The 18,167-nt window shown below is 40.3% G+C and overlaps 1 protein-coding gene across 1 annotated transcript in view; it reads right to left on the bottom strand.

The window, feature by feature from the left end:
• Window positions 1–2,001: 2,001 nt before the first annotated feature.
• CPS1 (carbamoyl-phosphate synthase 1) overlaps window positions 2,002–18,167 on the bottom strand; it is a 177,335-nt gene continuing 161,169 nt past the window's right edge. The window contains exons 34-37 of the mRNA XM_070956779.1: window positions 9,750–9,809; window positions 6,628–6,740; window positions 5,820–5,949; window positions 2,002–2,100 (exon numbers count right to left, since the gene is read on the bottom strand). Of these exons, the coding sequence (XP_070812880.1) occupies window positions 2,002–2,100; window positions 5,820–5,949; window positions 6,628–6,740; window positions 9,750–9,809 (402 nt within the window). The remainder of the gene's footprint in view (window positions 2,101–5,819; window positions 5,950–6,627; window positions 6,741–9,749; window positions 9,810–18,167) is intronic.

An 18,167-nucleotide genomic window follows, 5' to 3' on the forward strand; every position in this document is an offset into this window, starting at 1 on the left:
TTACTGGCTGTAAAAGAGAGGGCAGGAAATTCTTCAGAATGAGCCATGGTGGTAAGAAAATAGATTAAGAGTACATGACACTCAAATGATGGCTCTGAACTATATCTTGTGAATTTTCTGAAAGTATCCCCGATTGCTGAAGGAATATACAAGGTGAATCTTCAAGAAAAGCAAAGGAATATTTTCAAATCAGCAGGAACAGTAACCTGTTCCTTCTTTGACCAAAGGAGTCCCAGCAAACAGTGACTGGGGGTGGGGGGGGGGAAGAGAAATGAATTTAGCTTATTTGTTAAAATTGGAATCTGTGGTAACTTATGCAATTTCACATTTTATGCCAAAAAGCCAATGCAGTCCTGGGCTGCATCAAGAGAGTGGCAGCATCTAAATCACAAGAAGTGATAATACCATTTTATATCATGAAATCACACTTGGACTATTGCATCCAGTTTTAGTCACCCTAATACAAAAAAAATTGCTGAGACTCTAGGAAATGTGCAGAGAAGAACAACAAAGGTGATAAATTGTCTGCAGACTAAATGGTATGATGAATAGTTGAGAGAGCTAAATATGTCTAGCTTACAAAGAGAAGGTTTGACCGACCGGGGGGGGGGAGGGACAGGACGGGATGGGGGGGACAGAGACACATGATAACTGTCTTCCAGTACTTGAGGGACTATAACAGAGAAGAGGAGACTGACTTACTCTCCAATGCACCAGAGGGCAGGATAAGAAGTAATGGGTGGAAGATCATCAAAGAGAGATCCAACCTAAAGCTAAGGATAAATTTCCTGAGAGTGAAAACAATCAATGGAATAACTTGCTTCCTGGAGTTGTGCGTGTTCCATCCCTAGAGGTTTTCAAGAATAGACTGGACAACCATTTGACTGGAATGGAATAAATTCTCTTGTCTTGAGCAGGGAGTAGGACTAGAATACTTCTGAGATCCCTTCCAGCCCTATATTCTGTGTTCTGTGCTTTATTTGTTTATTTATTTATTTTGTCGCATTTCTATGCCGCCTAACTCCCAAGGGACTCTGGGTAGCTTACAACAGAGAATAAAACAATGCAACAATATCCCATACAAAAGTTAAAAGAAGACATTAAAACATTAAAACGTTAAAACACATACACTCCAATTTGTGGCCGGGTCTCGTAAGATCACTATAACGAGCTTTACTCCAGAATTCTACCATCATAAACTTTTATTTTTAAAAAACCAAGTTACTGACTGTGGTATGACATGTGATAAGTCTATTATATGATATTTTGTCATACATGGTGAGGAAGCAAGTGTAGACTATTGGTTAACATATAGGATTGGGACCAGGGAGTCATAGAAGCTTTCTGAGTGTTTGGGACCTATCAAGCTCTTTCAACACAACTTACCTCAAAGGATTATTGCTCTGGACATAAAACTATGGGAAATCCCTCTGCAAGTTGTCTTGAATTCTTGAAGAATAGGCAAGATATAAATCTATTTAAATCCTCAAAACAGATCAGGCTGTTCTAGAATACTTAACAATTTAGAATATTAAAACTATTACAACAGCTACTGATTTTATTTTTTTCACATGCTTAACCAATCTTCAAGATACTCTGGAATTAAATCATACCATAGAAGAATAAAGGTCAAGAACAGAACCTTTTTATTTCTGAAATATGTTGGAGTAATCATGTTTTATTCTGAGTTGCCATAGCTAAGTTGCAAAATTCCAAATTACCCATACAGCAAAAATTAGAGGTTTTTGTAGTTCTTTGTTGTAAGGTAACAGTCATCTCAATTCTTATCACCTGGATGTGGCAACCTTAATCTACCGATGGCTAGAGGTGATGTTGATGGTTGCTATCATATTGGCAGTACAAATCCAGTTTGGGAAAACTGCTTGCATAAAGCTCCAAAGAAGATAAAATGTTGGATATTAATTGAAATTAGGATTTACAAAATAAAAAAAAAATCTCATTCAGGAATGGAATTTCTTCATTGCTGGGAGATGGTTTCTTCTATGCTGCAGTGCTGCTATTCAACCATCTATAGTGGAACAGGCTTTTACAGTCTAGTTTTCCGGAATAATGGAGAGCTTCAGTGAAGAGTTTTGCTACCTAAAACCATAAAATCCATGAGGAGTACAAATGTTTAACAAAACAAATTAATGAGAATTAAGCAAATTCCATCTAAGTGTCATTTATAAATTATTTTCAGCAGATTTTTCCATTAAAAGAATCTATTGTATGGCTGATGCAAAAGATAATTCTTTCCATGTTCAATTTATACAATAATTATGGCTGAGGACTGGGAGGGGAGAGGGATGTGAAAGGAGGAAGGACTGATTTGCTACATTTATTACAACTAACACATTTGAAAGGTTTAAATACAGTCTCCTTTGAGCTTAGCTGAATGCTTAGTGATTTCTATATACCATGTTTTCCCGAAAATAAGACCCTGTCTTATATTTTTTTGAACCCTGAAATAAGTGCTTGGCCTTATTGCCATGCGCTCAAAAGCCCGATTGGGCTTATTATCAGGGGATGTCTTATTTTGGGGGAAACAGGGTAGTTCTTCCTGGCACAGTATGAAAGTGATTTCCCATTACTGTTTTCTGAGATGGTTATGCTGCCCCATCTATTCCTTCTCTAGCCTGCTCTCCTGGTAGATTCTACTTAAGATTCTGCTTAAATTCTAAGCTCAGATCCAGTGAGCCAGAGATGCCACCTGCTAAGAACTGAGAGACTTAATTTGGGTTAAATCAAGCAAACAAAAGACCCAGTCTATCCCACCCCCCCGAAAGGTTCAAATTGAACACAAAATGGAAAACACATATATAATAAAAATAAAATATATAAGATAAAGCAATTATTGAGAATTTGCTATATACTGTATCAATTCTATCTTAATGTCAGCCTTGCTAGATAGTCTAGACATGAAACACAACCAGATGAACTAATTCTACCTTATTTTGAGGTTACATCAATAGAATCCTGAAAGTCTGAAAATATATTTCTCCCCCTGTTGCCTTTATAGCTCAAGAAACTAGGGAGGGTCCCTTCTGAGATGTTTCCCATGTCTGTATTCCTTTTGTGGGCTAATCTGTCTCTTATCCAACCATTGCCTTGGCTGTGGCTCTTTCCTTGTCTCATTCCCGCATACCATTGGCTGTGACTCCTTCTTTCCTAAGATCATTCCTGCATACCATTACATTAAACTATGGCTCACGCTTCTATATAGGTCAATAGTGTGTAACCTGAAATTCCAGAATCTAGCCTGTGATCAAAAGCAAAAAGGGGATAGTAATTCTGAAGAGTAATTATGTTTACTGTTATGCTGTAGTGATGGGCATAAAAATTTTTTTTCCTACTACATGATAAGAGGTGAGAGTCCATGTTCTGCAGTGGTTAAGATATTGGATTAGATCAAGGGAAATCCTGATCTAATTCTGCTTTCAACCATGAAAGCTCATTGGGACAGTCACTTTCTTTCTGACCTCACAGAATTTTTGTGGAGAAAAACTGAATGACATGGAACTATGTATACCTCCATGAAGTGCTGGAGAAAAGGGGCTATAAGTCTAAATAAATAAGTAAATATTTCAAAAGTCAATTAAAATCTTCTGTCCAAACTTGGTCCTTAAAAAAAGTATTCAAAGTTTGTCTGTGATTTAATTCATAAAGAAAAGTGTTCATAGTTGGTTGTTTTTCTTTCTCTTTCTCTTTTGTTACATTTCAAATAAACATATAAATTACATTTTTGTTTGTACACTTTGTTTTCTCTGGGTCAAGTTAAACTATGAGATGGATAAGAAACAAAATGTTTTTCAAGGAAAGAAGAGATATGGAAACATATAAGTGGTATTGTGAAAACTAGTTTGTTTTCTGTTTTCATTTTCTTATCACATACCCTTAATTTCTTCAGTTTCTTTTTACTAATTTTCCTTTTCTGAATTTTGCATGCTGTTGCTTACCCAGAAACGGTTTGGTGTAATAGGTATATGGGTATGTATGTATGTATGTATGTATGTATGCACGCATGCATGCATGTATGTAAGTTTTTGTGTGCGTGTGTGGAATTCCCAACCCCTTTGCCCCTTCCTTCCACAAAAAAGAAACACATTAGGTCTTTGCTACCTAAGGATTCTGTGCTAGTTCGAAGCATGTAAAGAGATCTTCAATATCAGCTGAGTTCAGCAGATGAGCATAAGATGAATTCAGCCAATGGGCTTAGTGGAACTCAAATAAACTTTTTTTTTTCCAATACAGATGAACTGAATAATTTCTTTTACCTATTTCTGTCCTTGAATAGCTTATTTCCCCATTGGAGAAATATTTATTCCTGCATTCTCCATGCCTATCATGTTAGTCACCAAAAGGACAAGTGACCACTAGATGGCAGTTCAACATTAGTTTTCTTTTATCTTTATGCTGCCATCTAGCAGTTTTTTAGATCTTTGCAGCTGGTATCAGAGTTATCTTTTCTGTCCACTCAACAAGTTTTCATAATTCTTGCAGGCCTCCTGGAGTAAAATTGAAGAGTTATATTTTCTCCTTCTTTTGGTCAAAAAACAAGGAGACATGTAAAATCAGGCCAGAAGGTTTGAGAAGGTTTGTATTATTCTAGCATACTGGTGTGGTTCTAGTTACTAGAGTCTAAAATGTGTACAATATTTTTTTTAACATATTGATCCATCTGCCATCATTGCAGCCTACAATCAAAATTGAAAGTACTGTACTGCATTAAGAGCCTGGTTGCAATACCAATGACACATCATGCTAACTTCCTAATTTTTAATAGAATCTATAATAGAATTATGGCTGAGTAATAAAACAGCTTCATCCCATCAAAACATTCAGGTTCATTTGCAAATAATGTGCACAGCTAGCAATTTACTTCATTTTTCTGTGGCGAGTGGAGGGCATTGTTTAATTGCTTTGTTTAAGCAAAACACCAATTGTGTTATAGTTTGGTTTGGTTTTTTTTGCATGTTCTTTTTGGTTAGCTGAAAAAGGCGCTCAAGCTGATAGGATTCAAGAAAAGGGAGGTGAAAAGGATTGGCAGCCCATTTCAAATTGCTTGGGGAGATTTGAGTGTGAAAAGTGTGGTATGTGGAAGTGCCCATGTTGTCCTTTCCTTTTCTAAGTAGTGATAGAGAAAGTGACACTGGCAGGATGCAGGGAGAGGAGAGGAAGGAATGTTCTTCTGTTTCTTTTTCTCTCTGAAATGCTGATGAGCTGTGCACTGCCTAGAGGACAAACACTGAAGAGATAGAGAGGTAAAGTGCTCTCACAGACAACAGGAACATAGGAATGAAGAAAGGGGAAGAGAGCAATGACTTTGCTTCCCTGCTGCTATTGTGTGCCTTCACATACATTCTCTTGTTCTAATTATATCAGCAATTCTATTAAATAGGCTGCTATCATTAGGTCTGTATTGCAGCTAAGGAATAAGGCTTGGGGAAGAGAAAATTTTGCCTAAGGCTATCCAGCAGAGACATGCAGCAGAAATCTCTGGATCAGATTTCAATCTCTATGCCATGTATTAGCTCTTATGGATATGAGTTTTCTGAAAATCAGCAGTCTGTTCTCTATTAAATAAAAATGGTTTTAAAACTAATGTGAAATACAATACAGAAGAAGAAAAGTAGAAGAGGAGGAGAAGGAAGAGGAAGAGGAGGAGGAGGAAGGAGGGGGGAAGGGGAACAACCCTATCCTAAATCAATGAGATTTGGCCACATTTAAAAATAATTTTCTGCCAGACATTGATTAAGGCTTTCAAGTTGGGGTTACTCAATAGGATGCAATAACTGATTCGATGGGACTATGAGAAATACCTGTAAATTAGTGAGGAGAGAGATTCCACCATCAACTGCTGCCCTACGGATTAGGTAATTATCCTGTACAAACTTGGTGTTGTTGTTGGGAAGGTTAATTACCAAGTCTATGCTCCCATCCTTTATGAGCCTGAAAGGAAGCATATATGAGATTAAGAGCTCAAATAAAGCTATCTCCAGTAAATCAAATGCATTTTTTAGAATTCCATCAATACAGGTCTTTGTATTCAGTTGGTAATTTTTTTCAACTCTAAAGCTAGACCCAAAGGCATTAAAGCACCTTGAAACTGACTGCTTACAGTCCAACTCAAGATGTTCTAATTTAAAAGCAAACAGTGTGAGACATAAGCACAGCAGTGGGTTAAAGTAGAGACGTGTCAAACTCATTAAGCCATATTCAGCTCCATAAGAATTGTGCCTTATCTGTAACCATTACAGGCACAACAGCAGCTTAATTTAAACTAATCTGGGATGATAGATCCATCAGAATGGCAGGGAAGGGAAAAAGTTGTGGCTTCTGCAGAGTTAACTGGATTCAGAGTTCCATGCTCTTAAGAGTCTGAAATCCACCTAAGTTTACTAAGGAAGATAATAATTGGTAATAATATTTCAGAATGCTCAATAGTTACTATTTAATACTAAGCAGGTGTAGACAGCTCAGATAATACAAACCAAGTTATATTGACCCCATTTCTCTGATGAAGAGTTCTAAAAAAAGTCAAAAGTTTACAAGTCATTTTCTCTCACTGCTGGTTCTAATGAAAGTTTTGCCCAACTGTGAATATTACCAGTTTGTTGGATCTCTTACTGTCTGACTGGAGGAAGTGTGGATTCCGAGTTCTCCTTCGAAGGCCAGGCAACTGGAGAAGCAGGTATGTCATTACTATTGAGCCATGCTGAAGTTGCTGGTGTAGCATAAAGCTGCAGAAAGAGATTTATGTGCATACATGCATGAGTGTGTATATGCTGTGTAATGATAAAAAAAAAGGTTTCATTTAACAATCAGTGGTAGTGTAGGAGATTGAGCAACTGAAAATCAATGACAAGCTTCCTGTTGAGTTTTAATGACAACAGTCTGAGTAGGTATGAATCAGTTGCTGCCTTTTTAAAAAGAGACATTGTAATATGGTTTGGGATGTCATAGACCACACCCATTTAACATAATTTATCTTTCCTCCAGTTAGAAACTGGATGACAAGGTAAGAGAATAATAATAAACCAGAAAAAATCCATAGTACTAAGGTTCAGCAATGATTAAGAATTCCTTTTTTACTGATTTAGTAACAAAGTATTGTTTTATTACTTCTACTATTGGAAGTCTGACATTTGGATATTATAAAAGGATGCCATCATTGAATTAGTATCTTTTAGAACAGCAGCCCCCAACCTTTTGGGCACCAGGGACTAGTTCTGAGAAGAGAGGTTTTTCTGCGGACCAGAGAAGGCGTGTGCTGCCTGCATCCTGCAGATGGGTATTTGCTTGTTTGCATGGCCCAGTTTCTGGCATGCTGTGGACCGGTGCCAGTCCATGGACTGGGGGTTGGGGACCCCTGTTTTAGAAGATTGCTGTTCTCCTACTTGGAAATGTTTATACAGAAAGATGAATCTTCTCCTATCCAAAGGTCCCGAAACTTTTAAAACTGCCTATTGATTCCTTGCTACATATGAAATAGACAGTTCTACATATTACGTGTGTTTTGGCTATTCATATGGTTTGGTGCTAAAACAATATGAAAAGTCAGCTATCCCCTAAAAGGTTCAGCTACAAGTTTAACAGGTACACACTAGCAGAATAGTAGAAATGTATAAGCAGAAAGCCTTTCATGCTGTTGGGCAGAGCTCACTGGAAGACTTCATGAATAGTTTTTGTTCCAGGATCTGGCAGGATGCCAAGTGATAAAAGCTATCTGTATCCATGCTGTATCTTCTCTAACAGGACCATCCAATAAGAGAGAAAGAATCTGGGTACCTACAGCTGTTGTCAAGAAGTTTTAAATCCCATAGACTCTTCAGGTGAGAGAGTAAAGTAAGGAACAAACTGATGGGTCTGCCATTTGCCACATTCCTCCTTGTACCAAGGGTGACATGGATGGACATTTTCCACTCAGAAAGCTGCTGTCTACAAAAAGAGGGTGATGAAGTGGGGAATGACTACTGTATTTGTCCCCACTTCTCATCTGTGCTGCTTACATGTTTAAGCTGTGCAGCTTAAATGCCAAAAAAATATTTGTGGACCTTTTCTCACATGTCTCTGGCAACATCTGGCAACTCTGGCACCACCTTAGCTGTGATGGTGCTATTCTCTTAAGAGGATAACAGTGGCACTTTAATGGCATGGCCAAGTTGAAGCACTTCATTCACTGTCCATGCTATTGACAGCCAGTCTGGTGATCCCTTGAGAGGTGGGTCAGCCTCAGTTTATTGGCCACTTCAGGATAGTGCATCATTTATTTTTTACTGCCACCTAAGAGAGTGAGTTTGAAAAAAGCAGCAAAAAAAAAAAATCTATTCTATTCTCCCCAAGCAGGAGATTGATTTTTTAAAGATCTAAACCTCCAGAAATCCATGAACAGGCTTGCAGGGATTCAGTGGAGATCCCTGGTTTGGAAAGAGCCACTTGTCAAAACTTGCCATCCTCCCAGCCTGTATTCTTGCATCACTGTTATGATTGTTGGATGGATTCCCACCAGCAGTTGACTTTCTGAAAGAGGTGGATTGGAAAGCTGATCACTTTGCTTAACAGGATGGGAAACAAAACACAACCAACTTGTGAGCTGAAACAGGCAACAGATTCAGGTGAAGGATTGACAGTGGGCTGAGAAACTTTTATACTATTATATAATTTTTATTCCTAGGTGGATATCAGTTTAACTCAGAGGTGATCAGAAAGCTCATGTTATTCCATTTATAGGGTAAAAAAAATATAATCTAAAGATGAGGAATAGATAGTGTATTGTCCCTTATGCCTGTGGAACCAAGATCTATATGTCAGCACTGAACAAGTGGACTTTGAAGAGCCAAATCAGGATTTTGTGTTTTACAAAACAGCTTGGAAGTAACTTTGTCACATGTCGTTTCAGCCTTTGCAGCTGGCAGTATAATAGCTGATACAACAGACTCTTATTTAAAGGTGAAAAGGAAGTATTGATTGGTGTCAGAAAAAGACTTAGCCACTGGGTACTTCAATGTTCACAGCGCTCTATTATTGCTTACAAAAATAAATGGCAGAAGGGCTAATTTTTCAGTCTAGTCAATATAGTTTTTCTTGCTCTTAATAATAATGAAATCATGATATGTACAGATAATAAGACCTGAAGTTCCAGAAAATTGATAATATTTCCTATGCTTTCCCACACAGAACAGCTTTTCCTTTCTCTAGTTACAGTTTGCATGTTTCTAAACACATGTGGAACATCTGCTGTAGAAGAAACATGTTTAGCCCATGTGATATGTGCTCTGAGTGGGGAGATTTGGATATCACCAAATTCAGGAAAGACTAATTAAACCAGAAGCAGTGGTGAAATCCAAATTTTTTTACTACTGGTTCTGTGGGCGTGGCTTGGTGGGTGTGGCAGGGGAAGGATACTGCAAAATGTCCATTCCCATCCCACTCAGGGGCCAGCCAGTGGTGGTATTTGTCAGTTCTCCGAACTACTCAAAATTTCTGCTACCAGTTCTCCAGAACCTGTTGGAACCTGCTGGATTTCACCCCTGGTTTGAAGCTGTTCACAGAATAACCCCAAAATTTGTTCATTCTCACTTGCCCGTGTACTTTACTGTTACCCAAAGTTTCCAAATTCTACTGTGTATTTCACCTATACTCATTGAGTTTTACATGCAGAGATGAGGGAGCAAAGCAAAATCATTTTGGATGAGCCCTTAGCTAAGAAGTATAGCCTTTCCTGAGTTCTCATACAACAAATAACCTACCTTAAAACCTTGACTATGCAGCTGCTCTGCTTCATAAAGAAATTTTGGACGGAAGGAATGCTGAAAGAAAAACAAGAATCAGCTAAGCAGAACATTTTTTTCCACAATGTTTGCAGTGAGGATCATTCACAATATACAGGAAATCTCTGCTTTTACCACAGGGTACATAGTGAAGCTCTGTGTTAAGTCTTTGACATCTGCCTTTTCTTAAAAGTGAATGTCATAGAAAGATATACAATGCATGAGCTTTGCTCTAGTGGAAAGTTATTTTAGATTAATAAGGTACAAAAGTATTGTCTGCAATTGAAGTCCATATCTCACCAATAACACTATGCCTTTCAGAGCCTTATAACTAAGGAGTATGGATTATTAGACAACAGAACATTGCTTGGTCACTTGTTCAGGAAAGTTCATAATTCTTTATTTGGTCCAGCACCAATTGACCCGTGGAACTTGAGGAAAGGAAGAAGAGGAGAGAAAAAAGGGGCAGAAGGGCAAGAATAGAGACTATATCATGTGAAAGCTCAAATTTAATTTGAAACAGTTAGTAGAAACTGACAAAAGTATAGGTCTCTCTCCTTTATAGTAACGTCTAGAAACTTACTTTTTTAAAAGTTAGAGTGTAAAGTGGCTTATTCTATTCTATTCTATTCTATTCTATTCTATTCTATTCTATTCTATTCTATTCTATTCTATTCTATTCTATTCTATTCTATTCTATTCATGGAAGGTCTATTTAAAGAAGCAATGATAAGTCAGTTATTAAAACATACCATCTGATTGAAAAGAGTTAAAAAATCATCAGCTGACTTCAGATGGACCATTTATAACCAAAGTGATAGGGGAGGTTATGGCCTTTAAGACACATTATGCAAGGCATTTTTTGATTATCTATACCTACTGGTTCCAGATTGGCTTTTAGCCAGATTGAGGGACTAAGATTGTGTTGATCAACTTGGTGGACAGCAGACACTGCTGATGGGGTGTGCTGCACTGCTAGTTTTCTTGGTCTTCTTGGGAGCTGTTGATATCTATTACAAGTTGTAAGTCATTGACTTACAACTACAATTGAGCCCTAAATTTATGTTGCTAAGTGAGACATTTGTTAAGTGAGTTTTGCCCCATTTTACAACCTTTCTTGCCATAGTTGTTAAGTGAATCACTACAGTTCTTAAGTTAGTAACATTGTTGTTAATTGAATCTGGCTTCCCCATTGACTTTCCTTGTCAGAAGGTCACAAAAGGTGATCATATGATCCCCGGACACTGCAACTATCATAAATATGAGTCAGTTGCCAAGTGTCTGGATTTGATAATGTGATTATGGGCATGGTGCCACCATCGTAAGTGTCAAAAACAATTATAAGTCACTTTTTTTGAGTGCAGTTGTAACTTTGAATGGTCACTAAATGAACTGTTGTAAGTTGAGGACTACCTGTATAGTATCCATCTGCACCACTAGGGAAATGGGGTTTGGAGAGCACTGTTATGTCACAATTCCTTCTATTAGAGTATGGACAGAAAGTGCTGAGAAATGTCTATTATTTGACGCTTATCCCATGAGTCTGTCTTTCCACCAAGATCTCATCTTGTACTTGTTCTGTTTAATAATTATATAAAACCACTGGAAAGAGTAATTCAAGGCTTTGGAGTTAAATGCACCAGTAAACCAATGACTTCCTATTTTACAGCTCCTTGTCATATACTGTATGTAGCTCCAGGGAAACTAGCTTGGTGGGCTTGATAAAAGTGAAAAAATTATACCCAGACAGACAAGCAAGTTTCAGATGTAAAATTCAGCCTATGTTAATCAGGATTGTATTCTCTTTATAGGAGCAAGTCCACAGTTCCATAGAGATTCTTCACTCCTATTATTTCTAGATCTTCAGTGGCAAGGAGAATATTTGTCCATCTGCAGTATGGCAGTTATGTGAATTTCTGAGCTGACGGAGCCTAAAATAATAAATCATTCTCTATATATTAGACTGCTGCAATGTGCCCTACATCAGACTACCTTAAAAGAATGTTCTGAAATTTTGGCTGATGCAAAGTTAGCATTAGGCTGCTAACTAGTGCATGATACTAGGGTTACATGAATCATAGAATCATAGGGTTGGAAGGGACCTTGGAGGTCTTCTAGTCCAACTCCTTATAGACAGGAATCCTTATAAAATCTCAGACAAATAAATGTCCAATCTTTTCTTGAAAACCTTGTGTGATGAAGTACTCCCGACTCTGGGATGCAAGCCATTCCATTGACTAATTGTTCTGTCAGGAAATTTCTCCTTAATTCTAGGATGTATTTCCCTTGTTGAGCTCCCACCCATTGCTCCTTGTCCTGCCGTCAGGTGCTATGGAGAATAAATCCATCCCTTCTTCCCTGTGACAGCCCTTTAAGTATTGGAAGACAGCTATCATGACATCCCTAAACCTTCTCTTTGTTAGATTAAACAAATCTAGTTCCCTTAGCCATTCATTGTACAGCTTAGCTTCCATACTACTTATCATCTTTGTAGCTCTTCTCTGCCTTCTTTTTAGGAACTCAGCATCTTTTTTCGACACAGTATTCCAAATGTGGCCTCACTAGCATAGTATTAAGTAATACTCTCAATTCTCACAATCTTTTTTTGGCAATTGCAGAACGCTGCTGTCTCATTCTTAACTGGTGGTCACCAGGATCAACACTCAAAACCGTAGAAATGGTGGTAGATTTTAGGAGAAACCCTCCTATACTACCACCTCTTACAATACTAGACGTTATAGTATCAACAGTAGAGATCTTCAAGTTTCTAGGTTCCATCATATCTCAACTTAAAATGGACAGCTAACATCAAAAATGTCATCAAAAAGCACAACAAAGAATGATCTTTCTGCGCCAACTCAGAAAACTCAAACTGCCCAAGGAGCTGCTGATTCAGTTCTACAGAGGAATTATTGAGTCTGTCATCTGCACCTCTGTAACTGTCTGGTTTGGCTCTGCAACCAAACAAGACAGACACAGACTTCTATTCCTGTTCCTGTTCCTGTTCCTGTTCCTGTTCCTGTTCCTGTTCCTGTTCCTGTTCCTGTTCCTGTTCCTATTCTATTCTATTCTATTCTATTCTATTCTATTCTATTCTATTCTATTCTATTCTATTCTATTCTACTCTACTCTACTCTACTCTACTCTACTCTACTCTACTCTACTCTACTCTACTCTACTCTACTCTATTCTATTCTATTCTATTCTATTCTATTCTATTCTATTCTATTCTGGAAATACCAAATGAAGCAAGCTGTATAATAGGAATATGCAGGTTAGTAACAAAAAATTACTGTTTATGCTAGGAGGACAGCCTATACAGCCTCTTTTTAGCATAGAAATGTTCATAACCATGTACCGTTCTGATGTCTCTGTACATCCTGCCCTACTTTATGTACCTATTAGCTCCAATTTTCCCAAGAGGCCACTTCTGTTAACTGTTCTTATTTGCACTGTCTGGTGAAGGGAACAGAAGTAAACTGGTGTGGAAAATGGCTGGTGAAAAAATGAGAATGCAGTGGTGCAAACAGAAAGGGTTAGAGCTAGAAGGCACCTAGGATCTCCTCTGTAATAATGATGGCTGTCAGTTTAAGTAGAAATACAAAGTTGTCATTTATTATTATTATTATTGTTGTCATCCTCATCATCCAGATTATTTTTTATTGTGAATTAATTATGTTGTTTAGCAAGACCTTTCTACTATGGTTCAGATCTTCATTCAGATCAAAGGCAGCAGATGCTGACTTTCAAATTAAAAGCATTTCACTGCTGCCTGAGTTTTATCAAAGAGTGAGGGTATCTGATTTTGCTTTTCTTGGTACAGGTTTACACTGAGAAACCTAACAAATATAGCAAGGAATTTGTAAAGGAAAATGAGCCAATTGTAGTTTCAAGGGTCATTTCTTGAGAAGACATTTCTGCTCTCTAAATTAAGTGGAAAATATAAATATCTAACTTGACAGAGTTGGCAGCTTCTCAACTTTGGAATCGCTCTGCCTTCTGGTCTGGACTTTCATAATAGAATGATAATGTTAGCCTCCGCTTTCACTGCTTCAGCTGCCATAAGAAACGGAGGGGGGGAACTAGCCAGGGGGGCGAGGGGAGGGAAGAGCGCAGGAGGTGTCTTTCCAAGAAACGAAACTTATTCTCCAAAGGAGGCGTTAGACCAACCGTCACAAATTCCTGATGGATGACGTTGGCAGAAGAGATTCCACCTGACCTTTGGATTGGATGATGGATGATGAACACAGGGGGGGGATGCTATCTAGATGCTATTTCGCGCGTTTTGCTCACTTCCAGCTTTACCTGGGTTGCGATCATTTCATATTCAGTAAAAGTACTAATCTCTATAAAATATGGAGTTTGGGTCTTTCTTTCCTGGATTTTGAAGGAAGCATACCTGACATTAAGCTGGAAGTCACTCCAGTTATCCGGGGAAAAAAAAAAAAAAACCCTGAGAGACTGGAATTATGTCAGACCGAGGCAGTGACGAAGACCAGATGGGAGCAGCGAGTTCCGCGGCTGCTACCCTCCAAGCGAAGAGAGAAAGTGCAGAATGGTTGGAAAAACTCCGATTAGAGCCGGAGGAAGCCAGATGGTCGAAAGGAGTTGGGAGATTGCCAGACTGGGGGGAGACCCCCCCAGGGAGTGACCAGCTCCAGACCCCGTAAGAAAGAGGCAGTATGGATGCAGGAACAGAAGGAACGCCTCATGATGGAACAAGCCTTGCAGCTTATTCGTGATGTGGAAGAGAGCAGGAAAAGCCGGGAGAGCCGTGAGTCTTTTGGGTTTCCTGAGGAGAAGGGAGGAGAAGACCCCAGGGGGGAGCCAGAAGAAATAGCCTGTGGGGGAGAGGAAGAAGCTGAGGAAAGAACATCCCAGGCTTCTGCTGCTCAAGGGAGGGATGCAGCCGGCCAGGGACCCCCAGCCTTGCAGCCCCCCCCAGCAGACGCAAAAAGCCAAAAATTCCCCCCCTACCTGGGAAATATGATGGGAATCCAAAAACCTTGGGGTTTTTCCTGACCCAAGTGTGGAACCACATGCAGGACTGGGGGGAAGACTACGTATCAGATGCCGCCCGAGTGAGATGTGTCACAAACTCCCTAGAGGGATTAGCAGCTGAATGGATGATGGTCCTCCACAATAACAACTCCCCCTTATTGACAAATTACAACCAGTTCATGTGGGCCCTTAGAAGGCGGTTTGAAGACCACTTAGCTGAACGCAAGGCGAGACTCAGGATGAAGGGAATCCAGCAGGGCCGGAGACCTGTGGCAGAGTATATCCAAGAGTTTCACGAGCTGGCACCCTATATGACAGGATAGTCAGAGATGGCTCTATTGGAGAGTTTTAAAGATGGGCTGAATGAAGAGATATATCGAGACTGCAGAAGTATGGGGGTCCCCGAAGACTTGCAGAGATGGTACAAAGTAGCTGAGGACATGGAGATCGAGTTGACCTGAAGCCAACTCCGAGGAGGGCGTACGGGGGATCAGTCATCATCCTTCCACTGTAAGGGAGCACCCAAGATGATGGGGGGAGAGCAGAATTCAAACCCAAATCAAAGCCCTTCACCTGCTTCAAATGTGGGAAGGAGGGACACCGAGCTGCCGAATGCTTCTCCAAACCAGTGCCAAAAGTTGCCGGCCCCGGCCCCAAGAAAGGCGACAAAATACCCGCCAAGACCTGCGGCACTGCCCTGAAAGGAGAAGTCGTTGAGTTCGCTCCCCGAAACCAGGGTGAGTTGAGAACTCTGACCAACGATGATGACAGCGAGACGGACTCCAACTCCGACACCGACGATCGGGTGAGTCATACGGAAGAACCCCTACTAATCCCCGTAGAAGTAAGGGTTCCATCTACAGGAACCCATGCCAAAATGTTAGCTTTGTTGGACTCGGGGTGCACCAGATGCATAATTAGCCCCCAAGTGGTGGAGGAAATGGGACTAAGACTAAAAACGCTAAAAAGACCCATTGCGTTCTGTCAGTTAGACGGATCGATTGCAGGAGGGGCCCAGCTAGTTTTATGACCGAACCCCTGGAATTGCAGTTGGGAGACCATGTAGAGAATCTCAGATTTATTGTGGGATGGAAAGACCCCTTATACTTGGACTGCCCTGGCTTAGAAAATGGAACCCACGGGTAAATTGGAAGACCGGGGTCTTGCGCATCCGCACGGCAAAACCGATCCCAGAGAAGGAAAATTTACCCGTGAAGGATGAGATACAACCAGAAAGGGTGGAAGTAGCATTAGACTATATTGAGGGGCAGGAGAAAATTCCAAAAGAGTATTGAGACCTCAGGGAAGTTTTTAGCAAAAGGGCCTCAGACACGCTGCCTCCCCACCGGACTACCGACTGCACTATTGAAATACTCCCCGGGGTGAAGCTTCCCAAACCAAAAATCTACCCCATGACCCCTCAAGAATTAGGGGAATTGCGAAGCTTTATTGATAAGAATCTAGAACGGGGATTCATCGAACGAGCCAAACCCGAGGTGGCGGCGCCAGTGATGTTCCACGAAAAGAAAGATGGCTCCTTTCGTTTGGTGGTCGACTATAGAAACATAAACGCTATTTGCGTGGAAAATGTTTACCCCCTCCCACTCATGAAGGACATGTTAGCCCATTTAGGGAAGGGAAAGATATTCACCAAACTTGATTTAAGAGAAGCGTACTACCGAGTGAGAATTAAAGAGGGGGATGAATGGAAAACAGCATTTAATTGCCCACTGGGATGTTTCCAGTTCAGAGTACTCCCTTTTGGGTTACAGGGAGCTCCTGCTGTATTCATGCAATTGATCAACAAAGTATTGCATGAGCAACTGTATAAGGGGGTGCTAGTCTACTTATCTACTCTGAGAACATGGCCAACCATGTCAAATTGGTGCGAACTGTCCTGAAAAAACTCAGGGCTGCGGAACTATATGCCAAACTTTCTAAATGTGAATTCCACCAAGACAAGATCGACTATCTTGGATATTGCATATTGCATGATGGAATAGAAATGGACCCTGAGAAGGTTCGTGCAGTATTGGAATGGGCCGCACCACGCACTCGCAAACAGTTACAGAGTTTTCTGGGGTTTGCCAATTTTTATAGACAATTTATCCCCTCGTTTGCAAAAATTGCACTGCCAATTACTGACCTTCTAAAAACAAAAGGTGAAGTAAAGCCCAGACCCACGAAACCACTGGAATGGACTATGGACTGTCAAGCCGCTTTCGAAAAATTGAAACGGCTGCTTGCGGCTGAACCAGTACTCAAACACCCAGACATGGAACAGCCTTTTGTAGTACAAGCTGACGCCAGCGACGTAGCTGTGGGAGCAATACTCTTGCAAAAGAATGAAAAGGGGGAACTACAACCTTGCGCCTACACGTCCCGGAAACTCTCAGAAACGGAAAGGAGATGGGCCATATGGGACAAGGAAGCTTTTGCAGTGAGATGGGCCCTGTTAACCTGGAGACAATTTCTAGAAGGAGCGAAACACCCTTTTGAAGTTTGGACTGATCACAAAAATTTAGAGGCATTAAAGACACCATGTAAATTGTCCCCAAAGCAAGCTCGTTGGGCCCAACATTTCAATCATTTCAATTTCACTCTACGTTACCTTCCTGGTGGAAAGAACTTCATGGCAGACGCACTTTCCAGACTGCCTCAGTACAACAGCATCAAAAAGGAGGTGGTTCAGCCTATTATCCCCTCAACTCAATTGGCAGTACCAGTAACTACCAGAGCACAGGCAAAAGTCGAACCAGAACTCACAGGAGACCTACTTAAAAAATTGCGAGAAGCTCTGGAAACTGATGAGTGGTTTAAAAACCACTCAAATGAATGTACACTCCATGACGGACTAGCTTGGATTGGGGCGAAATTGTATGTTCTGGCCAAGTTAAGAGAAACAGTATTGCAATATGCCCATGATTCCAAGGCAGCGGGACACTTTGCATTTGTCAAAATGCTACATTTGGTTAAGAGACAATTTTGGTGGCCTGCACTCAAGAAGGATATACAGGCATATGTCGCTAGTTGTCCAGTGTGCGCCTCGGCTAAAAGACCTCCAGGGAAGCCACCTGGATTACTTCAAAGTGTGGCTAGACCGAATGCCCCGTGGAAGGAAATATCTATGGATTTTATTGTAGACCTGCCAGAGAGTGAAGGGTGTACTGTCATTTGGGTGGTGACGGATTTGTTTTCCAAACAAGTACATTTCATCCCTTGCTCAAAGATCCCTTCAGCAAAAACCCTTGCAAAACTGTTTATTCGTCAGATTTACCGACTACATGGAGCTCCAAAAAGAATAATCTCGGACAGAGGTGTACAGTTTACTTCCAACTTCTGGAAGGAGTTTGAAATTGATAGGCTCCGCCCAAGGGCTAAGTTCCAGTCACCACC

Source organism: Pituophis catenifer, unplaced genomic scaffold (assembly GCF_029215685.1).
Source record: "Pituophis catenifer annectens isolate HBS135680 unplaced genomic scaffold, rPitCat1.0.hap2 SCAF_1, whole genome shotgun sequence".
Taxonomy (NCBI): domain Eukaryota; kingdom Metazoa; phylum Chordata; class Lepidosauria; order Squamata; family Colubridae; genus Pituophis; species Pituophis catenifer.